Source organism: Pseudonaja textilis, chromosome Z (genome assembly GCF_049901715.1).
Source record: "Pseudonaja textilis isolate UNSWEBS1 chromosome Z, rPseTex1.2, whole genome shotgun sequence".
In the NCBI taxonomy this organism is placed as follows: Eukaryota; Metazoa; Chordata; class Lepidosauria; order Squamata; family Elapidae; genus Pseudonaja; species Pseudonaja textilis.
In genome coordinates this window covers 103,048,434-103,069,503 of record NC_142008.1, presented here as the reverse complement: position 1 = coordinate 103,069,503, position 21,070 = coordinate 103,048,434, and the positions used below count along the sequence as shown (strand labels likewise).

The 21,070-nt window shown below is 42.6% G+C and overlaps 2 protein-coding genes across 2 annotated transcripts in view; one reads left to right on the top strand and one right to left on the bottom strand.

The window, feature by feature from the left end:
• Positions 1-2,565: 2,565 nt before the first annotated feature.
• Positions 2,566-18,291, top strand: LOC113442840 (E3 SUMO-protein ligase ZBED1-like). The gene is made up of 6 exons (XM_087917750.1): positions 2,566-2,754; positions 3,885-3,953; positions 5,493-5,755; positions 10,141-10,205; positions 10,780-10,937; positions 15,315-18,291. The coding sequence occupies exons 2-6, from the start codon at positions 3,905-3,907 to the stop codon at positions 17,327-17,329; spliced, it is 2,550 nt and encodes an 849-aa protein (XP_087773876.1). The 5' UTR covers positions 2,566-2,754; positions 3,885-3,904; the 3' UTR covers positions 17,330-18,291.
• Positions 18,292-19,747: 1,456 nt separating this feature from the next.
• CLEC11A (C-type lectin domain containing 11A) overlaps positions 19,748-21,070 on the bottom strand; it is a 30,770-nt gene continuing 29,447 nt past the window's right edge. Inside the window, exon 4 of the mRNA XM_026710806.2 lies at positions 19,748-20,719. Coding sequence (XP_026566591.1) covers positions 20,319-20,719 — 401 coding nt within the window. The 3' untranslated portion in view covers positions 19,748-20,318. The remainder of the gene's footprint in view (positions 20,720-21,070) is intronic.

The window sequence follows — 21,070 nt, the reverse complement described above, 5'->3', positions numbered from 1 at the left end:
ATAATTTGCCTTCTTCACTAAAGAGAGAAGTTCATCCCTATGCTTGAGCTGAACTTGAGAAAGTGAGGAGCCCATACTTACGATGCGCGAGCCTATTCCAGGTGCGTAGTACAGGAGTGAAGAAAGCGTATTCCTAGACAAGAATCACGCTTTGTCGGGGACGTATCGTTGAGACGATCACGTCGGGGTCACCAGTTGATGCGTTGCGGGTCCCAGTACCAGGATGAATCAGCTGACGACCTGCACCCAGGCAGACTGTCTGGGCGGGCTCCTCTTGATGGCAAAGATGACAGCGACACAAAGGTTTCTTTTGGTGAGAGGAAGCACAGATAGTACTACGCACCTCTCTTTTATTGTGCAGCAAGCAGGGGGGGGTTAGGTTACACATGAGGTTAGACAGGAATAGGGAATATTGCCATTATGGCTAATCCTTATGCTATAGCTGACTCAGGTTTTACACATTGCTGTTCCTATAGTGTCGCCCTATATGTGTATTGTATGTGTATTGGGTTTTCTGTGTACGTGACTTCCTACTGATGTGTCATGATATTGCAACAGAACAAAGAAAGGCTAAAATTGCATGCATAGGATACAGAAAAAGCCTACAAATTAACTAAGAGCCTTTCCCAGAGAAATCAAATAGATGGCAAGCTATAAAAAAAACTTGTGAAAAGCAAACTCCAAAAGGAAAAGGATCAAGACACATGAGAAAAGGAAATACTCATCAAAACACAGTCATAAAAAACATGGCAGGAAAAAAGATTTAAAACCATGATAGCAAAGCAAAAGGCATAACAGAAAATTCAGGATATTGCAACCCAATGCAAACTGATTAATTATAGTGATCAAGCAGCTATGAAGGATCAGGAAAAACAGAGATTGCACTATAAAACAATTACTCCTACCAAGATCCCAGGAAAAGATCCCAATCTCAAGAGACAGGATTCAAACACCATAAAAAACTCATCACAAATCAAAGACTTTACGGATTCACACGTAAAAATCAAAGACTTCACATTCAAATCAAAGCACCTGAAGGATATAAGAAAGGGGTTTTTCTACTTACAAAATTAGATTAGTCTGAGGAACGCTGTTCTTACTGCCTTCCTATTAATTAGGCTGAAAAACAGCTTCTATCCCAGGGCAGTAGCTCTTTGAATTCTGCTGTATAGTGAAGTGTTGGTTTCTGGTTCGATGTGTGAAGGGTGAAGGATGTGTGTTTGTGTTTATTTTCATGATCATGGTCATGATGTGCACTGAAGATGGTGTTTGATTTTGTTGTATAAGGTGCAATGACACACTAAACTAAATTATTAATAAATAGATTCTGGCTTCCAATACAGCTTCCAATTTTGCAAGTGAATGTCCCAGCTGGAAAAAAATTGAATTCACAGAGAGAGCTCTGCCTTTTTCTTAAAGGGAAAGGCTCCCTTTTCCTTTCAGCACACCAATGATATTTCTGCAACTTCTGAAACCTTCATTTCCAAAGATAACTTCACTTAAGGACAGGTTAGTGATTGTTCAGAGTTATGACAAATGAGACTTATAAGTGGACCTTGCACTACGACTATTGCCACATCCTCAAAGTCCAGCTATCCAGATTCAGGTACTTTGCAACTGGTGGGCATTTACGACTGTTGCAATGTCACATGGTCACGACTGCCATCTGCATGCTTCACAACAGGCTTCTGACAAGCAGAGTCAACAACAAAGCCAGCTGTAAAATTGCAAGTCACGGTCATGTGACAACTTGCTTTAAAGACTGTGGATGATTGGCTTAGTGACCACAGCAGAAGTGGTTGCAAGTCCGTTGCAGTTGGATGATGATTCACTTAACCATATTGCTTAGTGATGGATTTGCTAGTCCCAACCATGATTGCTAAGTGAAGACAGCAGCAGAATAGTATAGCAAGGCCATAGCAGCATCTGAGCTAATCAGGGGTTTTGTTTTTATGTGAGGAATGTATTTTTATTACCCTGAGGGCTCTGTCACCAATTGCACATTTTTTGCAATACTTCTATTGATCAGTCTGAGTTGATTAGTATATTGTGCAAACGTAGCCAAACCTTTGCCAAATCTGTTCTCTCTAGCCAATCCTCTCAGATGCTATTACTTTGAAGTTGTCTTCTTAAACAGCAATCCAGCTCTGCTGACTACATGGACACACATCTTTAAAAAATAGTAAAAAAAACTTCAACATATTTGTGATTTCAGGGCTGTCCTTCCAAATGTTACCGGCTTTGAGCCCAAACACCTTCGACTGAGTAACACCAGCTACTGTATAAAAAACCTATTACTGTACAAAGCACGAGGCATCGCCGTTTAATGACTCTTACCTCCCATTGGTCCCAAACGCTTCTATGTCTCCTTCTAGAGAAACAAATGCTCCACCATTTCCCCTTATTCCAATTCAGTGAATCCATTGGATACAACTCAAAACAACCCGCCCTGCCAGGGTCGATCTTGGTATCGAGAAAGTACCTTATTGGCCAAGCCAAGCCTCCCCCCAAAAACCTCCGGCGAGATTCTCATTGGATACACCCGCCCCCAAGCGAGTTTTGATTGGCGAGGTTGAACTGTCAACAGAAGAAAAGTGGTGGCGCCTATGCTAGCTACGATAGGTTGTTAACGCTGGTCTGGAGTCGTTCGGCGAGCAGAATCTCAGTCTCGAACGGAGAGGGAAGAGAACGGCGCGTGGGGGTCACCTGGCCTTCCCACCCACCCACCGACTTCCTCGGAGTGCGCGTCCACCGGTACGCCGCGATCCTTTCCACGAGGGTGCCCGCCGGGAGGGGGTGCCGCAGCGGCGTCCATCCAACTCCCCCCAGACTGGGCAAGAAGAGCTGCACGTCTCAATTTGTTGGGGTTTCCTTTCCGTTCGGACACTGGGAAGGAGCAGGGCGGCGAGGAGGGCTGTTGCGGGTGGGAGAGGAGTAATAGCAACAGCTGCCCGCCTTGGGGTGGGGAGACACGTATGGCTTGTTTGACCAATGTTGCAAGTGCCGGGCGTAGAGGAGAGAGAGCAACTGTCTCCAATTCTGTGCGCGTGAAGTACAAACCCAGTTCATCCCTAACTAGCATGAGCAGGAGTGATTAGACAACTGAGAGCGGCAGTTTGGGGATAAGACCCTAGAATTTTGCATGTTGAGGAAGAGGGCGGGTAACGTTTGAGAAGAATTCAGCATTAAATGGCAGGATGGCAGAAGATATATAGGATGGGACTGTGCCTATTGAGCCCAGCAGGTGTCTGGCAATTGCCAATCCAAGTATTCGTCGAATACTTTCGGGCTTTCTTGGGGAAATGAGTTATTGATATGGCTAATTTTTTTGCAGGGGGGTGGTGGTGTCTATTTTTTCTTAGTAAAAAGTAGAGGAGGGGGTCGCCATTTGGGTGTATGAACTAATGTGGATTTGTATCTGGTTGGGGGATGCAGTGGACTTTAAAACGTAGAAAAGTTAGAGGTTAGAATATATTTAGGGTTGTGGGTGGCTTACCTGGTATTGTCATGCTGGCTGAGAGTGATGGGAACTATAATCCAATACATCTGGGGAACTTCAGGGTTAGATAAAATAGGTTAGAAGGGAAGGATTAACAATGATAGTAACTGACAAAGAAATGGAGCAGGAAGGAGGAAAGGTTGGATAAATGTATCATTTTAGAGGAGCGGAGGGTTGCAATTCCATGAAAAAGAAAAGTTTGTATCAGTTAACAGAGATTGGATTGGGTCTAATATTACTTTTAGGTAGAACAAGCTGTGTTTCTGCCAGGAAAAATGGCTTTCCAGCCTGATGTAGGAATGCAGTAAGGCTATTTCAGTGTTTTGTTCAAGACATTGCACGAGTAAGGAAAGAAATGGGGAAAATATATCTCATTATTTTGCAGATTCCCCAATCCTTCACACCATGCAAGAGGCTGAGGATGCCTGCACCCATTTGGAAGATGAACTGCTCTGTGAGTTACATGCAAAATTATTTTCAACACCTTCGGAGTATCTGCAGACCATTTCTTTTAACAGAGAACTACACAGTATTTACCAGAGTAGTGTATTTATTCACTAGTGTCTCAGTGATTGAATAACAGGCTGTTTCCCACAAATCACCAAATTACCCATGAAATTAGCCATATTGTATTGGGGTGGGGGCAAAAACAAGAACAGTCATGTTTTGAAAACCACCCCTGACTTACGATTGAATTTAGGTGAGTGGTTAGTTTGCACACTTGCTAGTTCTGCTTTTGCATCATCTCTAGGTAATGATGGGGAGGGGAATAGTTGGGCTGTGTAGACTTTGAAGATGTGGAAAAAATACTACAAAATCCATGTGAGCATAACATCGCTCTGCTGTTGTTAAAGCAGAATGACATTTTGGCAAGTTTGAAAACAAAATGCAGTTTTATTAATTAGCACATTAACAAATGAAGTGACTCTTGAAAGCAGTTATTTTTTCAGACTTGCATTACAATCATGATTTGTTGTTTAAATGACTAGAAGAGAGATGCTGTGCTTGCCCTTGTATGAGATCTGAGTCGGGGTTTTTTTGTTCGTTTTAAAAACAATGAACAAAAAGTTCACAATCTTATACATATATGCTGACAAATACATACAGATAGTTATTTATTTGCCCTGTACAAAAGAAAGTGGGTAACAAATGACAATGCTTCCCGTACATGGAATATACAAAATATATAGGAGCCATAGTCCGTCTTTTTCTATCCTTTAGATATGCCAGGAATTCTGAGAATTATAGTTTTAACAGATAGAGAAGGCTTACAGGTGAAGAATGCCAGCAGAGAATGAGGGAATGGAGCATAGTTTAGGACATCCTTCAAGTACCATCTTATATGGTTATAAGCAGGAAGCTATTCCTAAACAGCCTCAAGTTGATGCACAAGATATATTCTCCTTCCCAAGATTTTCTAAGGGTAAGTTTGGTTTTAGGCCATTTCCTTTTCCAAATCTTCTGTAAAATCAGGTGATCTGGCAGGCATCATCCAACAGGATCCTCTTGAAATCTAGTGAATATTTGCATTTGTTTGTTTCCTAAATCAGGCATAGTCTTTCCTGTCTGTTCACCATGGCTCTGCTGCTTAGATTAATAGTTTTAAGATGGTGAGGAACTTACCAGCTATTGAGGGGTACACATTTCAAAAATTTTAAATGGTCAGCTGAAAGTTGGGATGAAGAAAATAGCAATGAAGCTAAGTCCTAAGTTTCCTATGCTAAATCTAGAAGACTGAAACATTTTGTTCCTTATTTTATGCAAGAAAATGAGAAATCATAACTCAGCATTTAATAGGCCACAGACTGCTGACCTGTGATTTAAAGGAGAAACATCCAGAAAAAGTAGGTATTGTAAGTATATACTTTAATAGTCTTATAGCAGACCCAGATTGTACTGTATGATGTAATGTCTTTGCTATTTTTGAGCTTGTCCCAGCACACAGAATGCTTCAAGACCTCATTTTTATGCCTATCTTTTTTTCCTCTTACAGTTTGTGAAATCTGTCGTCTTTATTTCCGTGACTCCTGCCCACAACATGGACCCCCTGCTTTTGTGGCTAACACACCTGTTCCAGAAAGAGCTCCATCACGGGCACTGCTGTCCTTGCCTGAGGGACTTCAGATCAAGAAGCGTTCCCAAGGAGGCTTAGGAGTATGGAGTGCACTCCCAACCCTACCTTGTGGCTGCATCTTTGGGCCTTATGAGGGGGAAGTGGTCCAAGAACTTAGTGACTGCACCCTTTACTCTTGGGCGGTAAGGCACACCCAGATACACAACACACCAACCAGTCCACCACATTATACAACTCTTAGTGAATATGGTTAGATAATACATGAATTTTTTCCCTGAATTTTGGAACTGTTGACTAATGAAAGCGATTTGCCCATTTTTTCTTGGCTTTGTTTGCCTCAGTTCAGTTAGTCCTCAACGTATGACCAGTTGCTGAGCTCCTATTTGATATTATAAAAGTCACCTCCTCAATTCCTTACTTACAGCCCAGTTCCAACAGCTTCCCCCTGTGATCACAAGACACTTCAGGTACATTTATGACTGCAGCATCCTGTAGTCACATGACCATCATTTAAAATGTTTTTGCCAAAACCTAGCATTTACTTCTGGTCTTCAGCAAAAACACAATTGGTTTGCTTAATGACTGTGGCATTCATTAACAATTGTAGATTAATTTAATGACCAGAATGGCACTTTGGCACTTAACAAGTGCCAGAAAAAAATGTAATACTTTGGTATTACATTAATATGTGATGACATGCTTTAAATTGTCATGACTGAGGACAGTAATGGCAGGTTCCAATGTGGTTATAAATTAAGGACTTCTTGTGTAAAAAATTGGGAGATGAATGGACTGGCACTTCCTGACAAGAACTTTAAAATACTGTGCAACTTCTCTTTCTTGTTCACAGAAGAATTCCAGGAGCTTCAGGTATCACTGACATCAATTTAATCTATGCTCACCTCACCCCTTTTTGATTTTAGTTTTACCTCAGCAATTTTTTAAATGAAAAGAGACTAATCACATAATTTTTCACTATCAAAGTCATCTGGTAAAACTTTGAAAATCCTTTTATTTGAAAAAAAATGTGTTCTTGGATAAAATGTGATTTCTATAAATGCCTTGTATTAAAAAATAGTATTTGGAAGTGGAAAGTAATATTGCCATTCTGGCTATAGGTGTGTGGGGTCTTGCCAATTTGGATACATCTCTCTTCCCAATTTACCCACTAGCCTTACTTCCTGCAGCAAGTGGCTTCAGTCATTCTCTAACTTTTGTTTCCCACAACCTTAACTGAGATATTGGAATGAAAAACAAGAGATTTACATGTGTCTCGTAAAGAGTCTATCTAACTTGCTGCCACCAAAAGTGAACTACTGGTTTGTAACAGGAAATAGGAGTTAAGGGATTAGCCAATATTTCCAGAGCTCTCTCTCAAACCCAGATTTGGCCACGGAAATACAATAGCAATAGCACTTAAACTTATATACCACTTCACAGTGCTTTATAGCTCTCTCTAAGTGGTTTACAGAGTCAGCATGTTTCCCCCAACAATTTGGGTCCTCATTTTACTCACCTCAGAAGGATGGAAGGCTGAGTCAAACTTGAGCCTGGTGAAATTCGAACTGCCAAATTGCAGGTAGCCAGCAGTCAGCAAAACTAGCGTGCAGCACTGCACTCTAACTATTGCACCACTGTGGCTGATAATGTGTGCATTTACATAGATTATTCTTCGGGACATGCATTAAAGTTGAAATGTCCACAAGGAGATCGCTTTACAAACTGCCCTAAATTGGAGCTGATCAGTTCGTAATTGCAATCTAGTATGTTATCCACTACAAAAGAGATCCAGTGTGGCATCAAAGCTATTGTTGGACTTAAGCCAGAGAACTCCAGATTCAAATTCCTATACATAGGGAAGTTGGATCCTGAGCCAGGCCTAATCACCTTAATAAGTTTTCATAGATTTTTTATGTGGTGGATGATGTTGAATCTGCTCTAATGAACCCTTTGGTCAAAGTAAGGGATAAAAATATAAGAGTTTATCTTTTCTCCAAACTAACATTAGATCCAGAGATGCTGGGTTGCAGTTGCCATCCATAGGCAGATGGCCAATGTGCTTGAAGATAATCAGGTTGAGGAAAGATCTCCCGCTGGCACTTTATATTGAACTGAGATTCCTTCTCCACTCCCAAGATTCTGTTCACACAACCCTCCCAAGAATCTGTAGTTCTTAATTTAATTTTCAAACTATCTGCAAAGGATTGATTCAGACTTTGAGCAAAAATAACTTGTTTGTCTCTTAGCAGAAAAGGGTAGAGAAAGAAATAGGTGTTTTAAAGACAGATGTACAAAAAGATGTCAGGGAGAAAAATGCTGTTTTAGCTTGGAGTGTTTTTATTGCTGCCTTTGGTCATGTCCTTTGCTTGCCCAGAGTCCCTATCAAATAATCCCTGCAGAGGGGGGAGGGAATCCATTGCTGTGCTACATGAAAAATGTTACTGCATTTTCAGCTTGTTTTCTTTTCAGCAGTAATCAATCAGTTTATGCAGGGAATAGACAAACGTAACTGTTCCTTCTTTTGTTGAAGGGAAGGGAAGGGAAGGGAAGGAAGAGACAGGGCATAGAGGACTGTTTTAAAATGGATGAGAGATAAAAATGGGAGTTTTTTTATTTTTACTTACTTATATTCTACCTCTTTTATTTTTACTAATAAGTTTTAAGTTACTTAGTTCATACATTTTAAAACATGCACACACTCTTTTATAATGACCATTCACATAGCCAAAGTGCCTGATTTAAAATAATATGCAAACAGAGCCTCTACTACTATTCTCATGTTTACACCCACACATAGTCATAGACACAGGTTAGGACAGGGTGGACCTAGACAGCTTGAAGGCTTAGTGGTGGTGGGCAGCAGATTTTAAGAGAGGATAAAGGGCCATGATTGACTTCTTGGTGAGTTGTATGAAGCCCTTATGCTATTATACACCCAGAACTATGCAGCCCATAAGCCATTCTAGCTCCTTTTTGGTCTACTCAAAGCATATCCTGAAGGGAGTAAACATTTGGGCCTCAAGATATAAAATGGATCTCTTAAGCCCCAAAGCCTTCTGAAAATGGCTCTGTGCCTCTGGTATGGGCAGCTCAAAGTACCCATTTTGCCTGAAAATGTCAATGTCATCCCCTCTAATGACATCACCAGGCTACCAGCTTGTAGAGACTATCCCCAAAAAGTGATCAGCCTGACTTCCTAAGGTATCTTTTTTCAATCCTTTTCTTACCTTAGATTCTCAACAACCTCGGAAGATAGGAAGCTTCTGAGGAAGAGCAGGAATTTAACAGAGGAATCCTGCCAATCAAAGCACTTTCTACATATATTTCTCCTCTTTTTCTTTCTCTGTTTCGTTTTTTTCCCCCTTACCCTTTATAGAGTGAAAGAGACAATAGTCGCTTAGTGTCTTCTGCTTGGTTGCATTGAGAATCATAAGAATACACAACTTATTCTGGAAAAGAAGAAAAGTTTGAGGTTTTGAATCCAGGATTCCCAGTCCAAAGTTCATAGCTTTTCCTTTATACCACATTGCCACATTAAGTTTTATGTTTTCAGAGAAGACCCTTCTTTCGTTGCTCCCCCCCCCCATTTAAAAATGTAGAATTCAAGAGGAAGAGGGGAGTTTTTTTATAAGACGAAGAAGAAAATAAAATGCAGGCAAACATGATTTTCCATTTAAACCAAACATTAGGAAACCCTGTCATGCTGTCTTGCCTTTTGAAGAGGGAGCTTGAAAAGATATACCAGATGGATATTAAGAATTGTATTGTATTGTCATTAGCAGGTCCACGCCCTTCCCCCCCCCCCCAAAAAAAAATACTGCAAGCGTTCATGACAGTTCAGAAGGGGGGCGGGGATGCTGACAAGTACCAACAATCTCATATTCCCAGATAGAAAACAATGGACTCTGATCAATCATGATTTATGGCATTTCTTTCAAATAAGTACAGCTGTGAAGAAGGATTCAGGGATTGTGAGTAACAAATACAAAATCAATTTCCCCAATAAGCTGAATGAGTAGACAAAAGCTCATAATGAAGTGAGGGGAGGGCTGAAACTCTGCTGGGTTCCAGTAACTGGTAGAACTTAATTTACAAAGGGTTCAGTGTTGCAATTGATTATCAATTGCAAGAACAAAATGGTTTCTTCCTCCCTTCCTCAAATTCACTATTGAGATTCTCTCATCTCTGTTACATGTTCATTTGTATCTGCATATGTTGTGATGACTTGGAGTGGTACAGTTTTCTGAACGCTTGCACGCTGCCATTTCAGATCTACCTTTGCTTCCCTTGGCCACTACTCTGTGCATAGTTTTGTTGATGAACCTTGGTGTTGTAATAAATAACACAAATATATATAGTTCCTCTCAGCAGTCTGATTTCCCTATTTCTGCCTTAAGGTGGAGTTTTTCAGATCCACTGCAGATGGCACTCTTTACCTCATGAGCCCCTTTTTTTTTAAACCTTGGCTGTTATCTACAACCAGCTTAAAATCCCAAACAAATTCTAAAATAAAGGCAGAACTTGTGAGATTGATTGGATCTTTCTATTCCTTCCATTCTCTCTGCAGGTTCAGAACAAAGGGTCCTATTTTTTCATTGATGCTTCTGATGATTCCATATCCAATTGGATGAGGTGAGCATCTTATCAGAGATACTCTGATAAGGGGAAATAAACACTGTTTCAATTTGTTATGACATCTGCAGAAACTGGGATCCATGGAACTTTGGCACCATCAGATAGCATAGAGAGAAAGCAAATATTAGTCAAATTGTCTTAAGATATTGCATATGATCTCACTTGAATCATGTGAGATGTTGGTGATTTATGAGAGAACATGGAAGAATAGGGATAAATGGGATTTTAGTTTTTTTAATTGTCTACTAAATGAGAACTGGGCAGATTGAAAGAAATGGGAATGCTTAATTCTCATTTTGTTATACCCTTATTTTTATGGCAGAGTTATGGCATAAAACCACATATTTGCCTCACCCTTGTGACTTTAATCCAAATAATACCACATTTGTTCCTTGGGGACTCCTAAATGATCCCAAAGAAGTTGTTTTCTTAGTCATAGGAGAGTCCTTAAATCCTAGGCCTGTAGTTCTCTTGAGATGTAATCTGCAATTACTGTTAGTATAAAAACCAAGAAATAAAATATGTTGCCTCCCCCAATTCTAATGACTCATCATTCCTTTTCTCCATGCAGATATGTGGCATGTGCCTCTGCTGAGCATGAGCAGAACCTAACTGTATTCCAATACCAGGGTTCCATCTACTACCGGGTCTGCCAAATTATACCTGCTGACACAGAGCTGCTGGTCTGGATTGGAGAGGAATATGCTCGCACTGTAGGACTGCATTTGGGTAAGTAAAAGAGGAGAGGCAAAGAGAGCTAATGGCAAGCCCACATGATTCTCCTTTTTAGCAGCCATTTAAGGTTTTCTAAAAGAATACGCCACCTGGGTTAAACAACTGAGGACATGAGCACACCATATTTTGTACCATTCCCCCAAAGCAACACTGCACATTAAAATAAAAGCTGTTGTTATATTTAGAATTAAATGTAGCTAATTTGATTGCTTTCCAGATCTGTACTTGATAATTTTCCCTATCATGTTAAAAGTCGCAATTGGGGCATTGATTTTGCCCCATCCTTGTAGGTTGCAAGTTGTGATGCTGGATTTATCTCAACATTGCCAATTTAAAGTTGTGTGGAGTTCAATTCCCAGTACTCCCCATACTGGCTGGGGAACTCTGGGAGCTGAAGTTCAGACTTTTTCAGGTTGCCACGGTTGAGACCAGTGGTTATATTGTCTAAACTAAGACCAGTTAGTTGAGATAGAAGGTTTTTTATGCAATAAAACAAGAGGATCAACAGGAGTAGAATCAAAATATAGGGCTTGGCCAGATCCAAATCTCTCACAAAATTGTGATTTTCCAAGAATAAAAAGTAAGCATATTTAGACACTCACAAAGTGAAAGAAACATACAAGATAGCAAGTTTTGATTCCGGTTTGTAGCAGAAACCACAGCATTACATTTTACCCTAGTAATGTGCATCCTGAGTAAATAACTACAAAGGATTTATTCCTCATCCCTTGACCAAAAAAAAGAGAGGAGTGGTCAGAGCTTAAATTTCCAAGTGGATGCAGTATGGGCCATGGCAAACCCCAGCTTGGCAAGTGGGGAGATTAAAGGAGTAGAGTCAATGTTTTGTAATATATATGTGCGCGCACATTCAAACAACAAAAGAAACAAAAAGTGAAACCAAATAAGAAAATTTGTCTATCTAGACAGTTTGATCCAGTGGTTAAGGCACCAGCCCAGAAACCCAAGAGACACTGAGTTTTGGTCCTACCTTAGGCATGAAAGTCAACTAGGTGTCTTTGGGCCTGTCATGGTTTCTCTTAACGCACGACATCAGGCTTCAGTGACAGACCATTGGTCAATTCCTGTTGCAGCCAGTGAATTATTACTATAGGGGGGAAAAGCAGACCTTGCACTAAGAAAATGCTAGGAAAAAAGTGTATAATGGCCAAAGTGACCCCCAGCAGTGGTAGGAGCTGGGATCATTGGAGCTTTGATTCCTAAGGTGGCAGAGTGGTTCTAACAGAGCCAAGGAGCAACATCAGAAAACTCTGCCCAGAAGAGTCCAGTGCTAGCAGCAACTAAGATATTGCGCGGAACCCTCAAACTCCCAGCCTCTAGTCAGGGATCTGAGATTAAGGAAGATTCATAACCATCCATAAAGGAGAGAAGGAAGATTGCTGTCTGTCTCACTATGTATATCTAGCTATCAATTATCTATCATACTAAATCAGGGGTGCCAAAGTCAAGGCCCACAGGCCAGATCTGGCCCATGGGGCCAACCTGTAAAAACCAAAGGACTGACTCGTGGTGCCTCTGGCAGTGAACACGGAGTTCAGGAGGGCTACATGCAGCCTTCTCCAGCTCCCTTTTCACTGGCAGAAGTTTGTAGGAGGCCGTTGCAGCCGAAAATGGAGCTCAGGAGCCCGTTTTCTCTAGCAAAGCGCCCGGGCCCTCACACAAGTGACATTGTGCTAGCCACACACCCCTGTCCCCCCTCCCCAAGGACAAAACAACCCTGATGCAGCCCTCAATGAAATCAAGCTTTACACCCCAGTACTAAACAGTTCCTTGGACTCATACCTGTCAAGTATTAGCATATATTGCATGTCAGTTCACCACTATTAGTGATATATCAGAGATAGGTAAACATCAGAGCTATTTGTCTTTAGGATTTCTTTTGCGCCCATGGACTGTGTAAAGCCTCCCAGGAATCAGAGGCCATAGGCTACCTGTTTTCAGCCATTTATGATTTTCCTAGGAAAATAATATTGCAGTGGTTTTCTATTGCCTTCTGCAGTAATTTATCTCAGCAAAAGGAAAAGAAAAACCACCAGGATCTTCTGACAATGTAATATTTTTCTCTATTTCTCTATTAGTAATTGTGTTCAAATATATCCAATGGCCCCTCAGTTCAGCCAAGAGTATATTTAATATAGGAACAGACAAACTCTGCTTAACTTGCAAGCTTTCGAAAGAGATCAGCTGAGGTCCCTGAAAAACATTTTGTCTCTTCCTTGCTGCTTGTAATGGACGAGAGAGAAAATAAGTTTAAAAATAATGACCTTGTCCACATGACATGAATGATCCAATTATTCTCCAAGTTAAGTGATTAATCTTTGTGTGCTCAGTGCTCACAATCCTTAATTATTCAAATAGTGATTTAACAGCCTCTTTTTAGTCTTCTCAGCTGCCAAAACGGAGCTAAGCAGATTGTCACTTTCCTCTCCCTATAATATTTTTTTCCTCTCTGGGGGTGATAAAATAGTACAGCTGGATTGGACAGTGCAGCTGATGAAGTAAAATCATATTCACGATCATTTCTGCCCCTTTTTCATTTTTTTGCCTGTAAAAGGCAAAAAAATAGGACCTCTTTAGGCTTCATCTCAATCATGGACATCAGAATTTTAAAGGGAAAGGGCACTCTTCTATAGTTCAGATATTAGGAGAGTTACTTCTGTAATAAATACACATAACACTCATGAAGTTACTTGACAGGAAGGTTGATTTAGCTCCAAACAATGCCAACTCTGTATCAATTGACACAGGATTTTTTTCTTAAAGTTTGCACCATTATCCAAACAGGGCTGTTGAGTCTCACCATCTATCTCTCTCCCCCCCTCCCCCCCCTCTCTCTCTCTCACACACACACACACACACACACACAAAGATATATCTTGAAAAAATGCAACCCTCCCTGAGAAGAAGCTCACATACCCCTGATTTAACAAGCTTACTAGATGACAGTACTTTTCCATGGTGTGTTTCTCAATCTTACTACCATTAATATACATGGACTTCAACTTCCAGAATTCCCCCAGTCAGCATGCTGAGGTTAAGAAACACTATTTTGCTCAATTTTATTCAATTGTCTGAATTTCAGGATACATTGGGGAATATGTAGATTGGTTTTGGCTAATGGCACCTGCAAACAAAAATGTAACCAATTTTAAAACAAAATTCGGGCTAATGGAAACTTTGCTGCCTCACTTCTTCCCTTTTACATTGATAGACTTAGCATCCTAATTCTGTATAAAGCGGTCCCCAACCTTTCTGGCACAGGGTCCAGTTTCATGGAAAGTCCCATTTTTTTCCAGGGTGGAGGGCAATGGTTTTGGTATCACTTGCTTGCCTGCTGCTTACCTCCATCTGGGCTGCCCCATTCCTAACAGGCCACAGACCAGTATCCATATATAGCAGGGTTGGGGCCATCTGCTATATAGCAAGATGAAGAACTTTTTTTCTTGTGTGGGGGTCACATTCTATTGGGCTGGGTATCTGCTATGTTTATAGACAATGAATATAACACAGTGTTGCTGGACAACCCCCCCCCCTTTTTTTTTTCTTTTCTTTTTTTTAGTTGACGTTACAAAATCCCATAAGAAAGCAGAGCTCTTTGCATGATTTGGTTATCATGAGTTTTCAGCCATTTTTACATTTGTCTTTATTTGCTTTAACTTGGGAAGTCTATCTGAGCTTTCTAAGGGCTGTTGTAGGCATAGGGTACTTGTAGTCATGCCAGTGACAATTCCCACTGGGGCTTAACCTACTTGTGGGTAAGGTCAGAATCAATCGCTGGTGGGGTCGTCCATTCTCCCTCCCTCTCTCTTCCCCTTTCCCACCCTGTCTTTTTCCTTCTCCTCACAACTAGATTCATGTCAGGCCCAAAAGTTGGAACGACAGTTGGTCATTCTTTCAAGTAGCGTTCTTTATTATTTCACACCTGTAGACAAATTCTTGCCAGACTGAGCTCTCTGCACATACCATATACTCTGTCAACTATTAGGGAGGGGCAGCATTCACCCTCTTTCTCTCACAAACTCTTCGGACTGAATTGCCTCTTATTCCTCGGTAATGCACTCCCTCCTCCTGAGAATCCACCTCCTTGCTGTGTTCCATTATATCTCCTCTAGCCAGGTATCTGCCCTGCTTACCCACCAAAGGTTTCACAATTGAAAAACTGCACATGTCTCCAAATGTACACAAACGAGGAGGGAAATTCAGCCTTTGAGAGATGTTGTGGGAGGAAGGACATATATGTCTATTGAATTGATACTACTACTTTTTGATGCTAAGGAAAAGAAACCCCCCCCCTTCAAATATAAGGGGCAGGGGTCTTGTCCCTGTGATGCAATTTCTCCCATTCCCCCACAGGTGAGCATTTCAAATATGAATTTGGCGAAAAAGAATTACTGATGAAACTCTTTCAAGAACTGCATATCAAGACTCAGTCACCACCTCCAGCTCCCCATACTTCTTCTTCTTGTACCCAGTATCAGTGTGGAGATGCCACTACCTCATCTTTCCTGCCCCTCCACAAGCCAGGCCTTCCTGTAGGAGGAAGCACAATTCCCCTGCTTGAAGGGACACAAAATGTGGTGGCTTTGAGCCAGGCTGAAAGCCACTACTGGACTTTTTTTGGCTTCCAGGGGGATGCCTATGGACGCATCCTCGACAAGAGCAAGATCATCTGTAAGATTTGTGGAGTCCAGCTGAGCTACAACGGAAACACCAGCAGCTTACGTCAACATCTCTTCTGCAAGCATCGCTGTGAGTACATCGAGGTTCTTAAGGTGGCCAACCGCAACAAAGGAATAGCTGGTACAGGCGAGTTTGGAACTCCCCGGCCTCCAGTCCCTAGCCAAACGACACAGGCAATCGCTGACTTTATCGTGTTGGACCTGATGCCAATGGAGGTGGTAGAAGGTGAGGGATTCGGGAAGATGTTAGCGGTCCTGGACCCCAACTACAAATCTCCTGAAGCTGCTGCCTTCGCCCACACAGTGTTGAAGGACATGTATACCCAGGTGAAAGGGAAAATCTGGGAACTGGTCCGGGCCCTGCCCCAGTGTTCCCTTAGCCTGGATATATGGTGCCACAGCAGCACTCTGACCTACCTCACACTCACTGCGCATTATGTGGATGACTGCTTTGAACCCCAGGCCAGGGTCCTCTCAAGCCGCCCTATTCCTGAGAACCCCAGCACTGAAAGCCTGGTGGAGTCTTTGACTGAGGCCACCAAAGAATGGGGAGTACACGAGAGCACTTTGTACACTATGGGAGGCATTGGCCCTGTCTTCCAGCAAGCAGCTGCAGCCCTGGGGTGGACAGCCCTGCCTTGCATTGGGCAGGTCTTGCGAGCAGCGATGGAAGCAGTGCTGAACCAGCCGGTGGCCCAGAGTGCCCTGGAGAGCCTCCGTCACTTGGCTTCTTGGGCACTGACCGGGACAGGTCGCAGTGAAAAACTATGGTTCCAGGAGCCCCTCCTGCAAACTCTCCTCAGTCGCTTCCTCAGAGATGGGAGCAGATGGCACACTGTCTACACAATCCTACAGGATTTACTAAAGTATAGCAAGTCTCTGTCAGGGCTCGGTCCTGATGGGGAGGCAATCCTGCACCCGCAGGACTGGGCTGCCCTTAAGGACACAGTCCAAGTTCTCAAGCCCATGGCAATTGCTACCTCAACATTTACCAAACATCCCTTTTCCAGTCTTGCCCTAGTCAAGCCTGTGTTAACTAGCCTCCTCTACAAGCACTTGGTAGCCAGTGAATGGGACTCTGCCCTTGCCCTTGAAGCCAAAGAAGCAGCTCAAAAAGAACTTAACTACCATTTCTCCAGGCCTGAAGTTAACCAGGTCCTCAATCTGGCATGTGCTTTGGACCCCCGCTTTCATTGCCTGGACTTCTTGAGCCATTCTGATCGGATGGAAACTTTGCGCTTGCTCAAGACCGAAGTGTCCCACTTGGCCGAGGCCTCTGCCTTCTTAAACTCCAGCCTGCCTGATGCGGCTTCCTCATCGCCTCCTTCCAAGATGCCAAAGCAAGATACAGGCATTGAATTCCTGCTGGGAGATCTCTGCAGCATACGTGGTGGCCCAGGCATCAACTCTGCCCATCAGCAAGCCGAGCAAGAGGTAGCGAGCTTCCAAGTCAACGAAGCGTCCGCCCTCACTCAGGAACCCTTGCAGTGGTGGAAGATCCATCACACCCAGTACCCATTACTGGCTCAGGCAGCCCGCAAGCTCCTAGGAGTGCCTGCCACCTCAGTGCCTGCTGGCTGGCTCTTCAGCAGCACTGGAGATGCCATCCACACTAAGCGCCAAGCCCTGACACCAGAGCATGTCGATATGCTTGTATTCCTCCATGGCAACCATGCAATGCTCTATTAGAGTACACAAAGAAAGCAGGCTTGGGTGGCGTCTGTCTGCAGAATCCTAGAGCATTCCACCACAAAAGGCTGAAATGAGAGAAAAGTTCCCATGTGCCCAGTATCTACTTAGGCTGGCCTTAGGTAGGCTGGCCAAAAGGACCAGAGGGCAATTACTGTCTGTGTGTTTTGGAGAAGGGAATAAAACAAATCACTTGGATGTTGGGAGGGGGAAGGAGAATCCATGAGCCAAACTAGGGTAGATGAACATCTAAAGATTAGCTAGAGAGCAAGAAATATGATTTCTTGCTTCCTAGCTAATCTAAATCTCCCATAGCAATTTAGCAGGCAAGTTTGCCACTTAGGAGTGAGTGAGTGGGCGGGGCGGCTTCCTGTTGTCCATGTGGGCTGCGCAGCCTTGTTTCTGTGCAGCCTGAATTTATTGCTTTGTGGGGGGTTGCTCTGGGGGTGAGATTTCTCTGCGGCCCACCAGTTGGCGACCGCTATTCTACGCAGTAGACCTCACCTCTCAGAAAAGAGATACCACAAAGGGCGGGAACCAACCATGTATGGGTCAGAAGGAGAGATCATTTGAGGACAGAAATGATGTATTAAGAGTAAGTGGGGACATAAAAAGAGAAATAGGAGCGGATTAGTCCATGCCTACCATAGGGAGATAGATTTGTAACAGGGAAAAGAAATGGAGGTGGGTAAATAAACTGGTGTAGGGAGCTGAAAACTCTCAATCTCCCTTAGCTTGGTGTCTTAACCACTAGACTGTTCATTGCCTCTTGGTCATGTCTTTCCCCATGCAATGCATTCCTTATTCTCTCCTATGTCATACCCCGTCCTGTTTGCACACATTAAAAAGTTCAGGAAAGAGGAACAGCCGAAGACAGGTTTATACAGACAGGATCCTTCCTCTTCTCTACTTTAAAACAAATTTTCAATTTGGGTGGGTGTTAAATAAAATTAATTAAAGAGCAACAAGAAAATAAGAGACGTTTTATTTTTTAAAAAGATGGTGCTTGTACTAGGATGGGGGGGCGGGGGGAGGAAACTGAAGAAAATTTTCTCCAGATTGTAATAGGAGTGGTGATTCTTTAGGGCACCAACACCCAAGGATGCAGTACAGTTAAAAACTATAGAAAACACCCCCCTCTGACCTTGTTTGATGTGAATAAGACATTACCCTCTGACTTTATAATCCAGTTCTGTTGGCTTTAGTTGCTACTCTCATCCAACATTTCTTCAAATTGGCTAGGAATAATAGAAGTTATGGAGCTGCCTCTTAGCAGTTCCAAAAATAGCCTGTCTGCAGATCACATCTGGTGTATTGTTCATGGCTATCTCTTTATAAATCAGGAGTTAATAGCCTTTTTTTTATTAGTGCCAAAAGGGAAGTCAAGCTTTCCTATAGAAGCTAATGCCACAAGGGAGTTGATGCTTAAGCCAGGACAAATACTATTCCTAAAGCTGCAGGGGTGGTACACAACAAGGCTTTTTACAAGTTGCTGAATGGCATCTCTTAGTGTGTCCCATTATTGCCCTACTCCTGCTGGAAGTTGCAGTTGGTAGCATCTGGTGGGTGATATGAGGGCTCACCAGCTGTTGGACATCTTCCTTCATATGACCCTGACTTGATACAGCTAATAGAATATGGTTCTCAGCAGGTGACAGTGCCTAACCAACCTTGGCTGATTTAGAAAGCTAAGCAGTGCTGGCTGTACTTAATACTCAGGGGGGTGTCATCTAGGAAGTCAAGGGCTGTTGAATGACAGGAACTTTGAAAAAATATCCCAGTAGAAGACAGCAGCAAACCATTGGGGTGGAATAGGAATGGCCAACGTCAGTTACATTAATGCATCCAAGTAAGTCATCAAGTGTTCAACCCCAACACAATTTTGCTTTTACTCCTGGGGTATTGTATTAAATGTCTAGAAACAAGTTATCTGTTACTCATCCTACTTTCAGAAAACTGAAATGGATGCAGCTTTTCCAAAAGGGCTTAGGAGCTGCATGCAGTCCTGTACTGTCCGATGACCCATCCAAATCATACAGTATGGAGACCTTTTTCATCCCCATTGCAGTTACAAGTGCAGGACTGTAGGAAAGAAGCTCTCCAAAGACACAAGAAGGTCACTTTCTTCCAATGCTAATATTAAGTGCCTGGATCAGTTAACTCGGGTAAGGACAAAGGGCTAAAACTTCACAAGACAATGATCCCAAATTAGTGTGAGTTCCACCGTCCCTGAAGAGGTTCAATGATGAATGGACTTTGTTATCTCCATGTTATCAGTGAACACAGTATTGTAAAAAGAGGATTTTTCAGTACAGATGTGAACTCTAGGCTTTTTTCCTGGCTTTGGCATGTAACAAATACTGATTTCCAACTCAATTGGTACTGCAGATTTACTATGCACTAAAGAAGAAGCAAGAGGCACTTTATCTTTTCCTTTTACTTAGGGCTAAATAAGTGATTCCCCATCACTACCATCAGCAGGAGCCCAGCATTCAAAAAAAAGTATCTTTCATGGCCTGCAGGGTGTGTGCCAGTGATTCAGGAATGTCACCAAAGAAGGATGGGCTCTAAGTGTCCTTTTTAGTTTTTTTCAAGAGACTTTCAAAGCAAAACACGGGTTAACCCTTTTAGACATTGAACATGATACCTACTTTAATAAAAGAATCCAAAATGATAATAATCCCATTTTCTCTGCACTCTAGGGTGCAGCTGCTTTCTGTGTGAAATGCTTGTCTGTTTGGGACTGAAACTTGCCTAGTGCAGCAAAATTCATCCTGACAAAAATACCAGGAAGCTGCCATTCCTTATATTTGAAGAGTATTAGACTGGGGGTATGGCAGGTGAAGAAGCAAATGGATCCATGTATAAAATTGGAGAGGGGTGGAATGTCCAGAACTTTTAGCTGTCACTGCACCCGTTAGGCTAGTAGTGAAAGGGCACCAATGCAACCAAACCCACCAGGAACTGAGCATTGAAAAAGGATACAACATTAGAGGCGATATTCACAGATATAATACATGCGCCTTTCACAATCATTGTCCCACCATTTCCCATCATCCGAGCTGAGGGAGACACAGTTCTCACGGGTACCACCGTTGGGTTGAGTCACCAGATGGTCTCGGTACCAATCAAAGACGGAGACGCGTTGGCCGTTCTCAAAAAGCCACAACCCTTCAGAACGCCGGTCATGGATGCCCACCCAGGATGGCCAGTTGTAGGGCTGAAAAGCATCATAAAGATAGCGGCGCAGGACAGTCAGCTCAGTATCATCTGCTGGCATAGCCAAATGCCCTCCTCTGGCTTCACAAAGTTTTTGGGCTATGTCGTAGGTCTCAAAATGCTTGAAGATCAGGAAGCATTTAGTTTGTGTGCGCCGGCCCCTCAAGCAACCTGGGTTGGGCAAAGATAGTGATTAGTATTGGTAGCAATAGTACTTAGACTTACATATGTTTCATAGTACTTTGCAGCACTCTCTAATCAGCTTATGGAATCAGCATATTGCCCCCAATAATCTGGGTCCTCATTTTACTGACATCAGAAGGATGAAAGCATAGCCCTAAGTCACCTTTGATCCAGTCAGGATCAAACTGGTAGTGGGCAGAGTTAACCTGCAACACTACAGTGTAACCACTGTACCACCATGGGTCTTAGTGGTTTTGTATGCCATCACTAGCTACAGAATGCCTGGAGGTATACAGAATGCAAAGGGCCAGATCCCTGCTCTATGAATTTTATAAAAGT

Bases quoted from the DNA above. Each gene is read 5' to 3' on its own strand.
- LOC113442840 (XM_087917750.1), top strand. From the start codon at position 3,905: ATGCAAGAGGCTGAGGATGCCTGCACCCATTTGGAAGATGAACTGCTC. The intron at 10,206-10,779 runs GTGAGCATCTTA...TTCTCCATGCAG, and splicing joins TCCATATCCAATTGGATGAG to ATATGTGGCATGTGCCTCTG. The intron at 10,938-15,314 runs GTAAGTAAAAGA...ATTCCCCCACAG, and splicing joins CACTGTAGGACTGCATTTGG to GTGAGCATTTCAAATATGAA.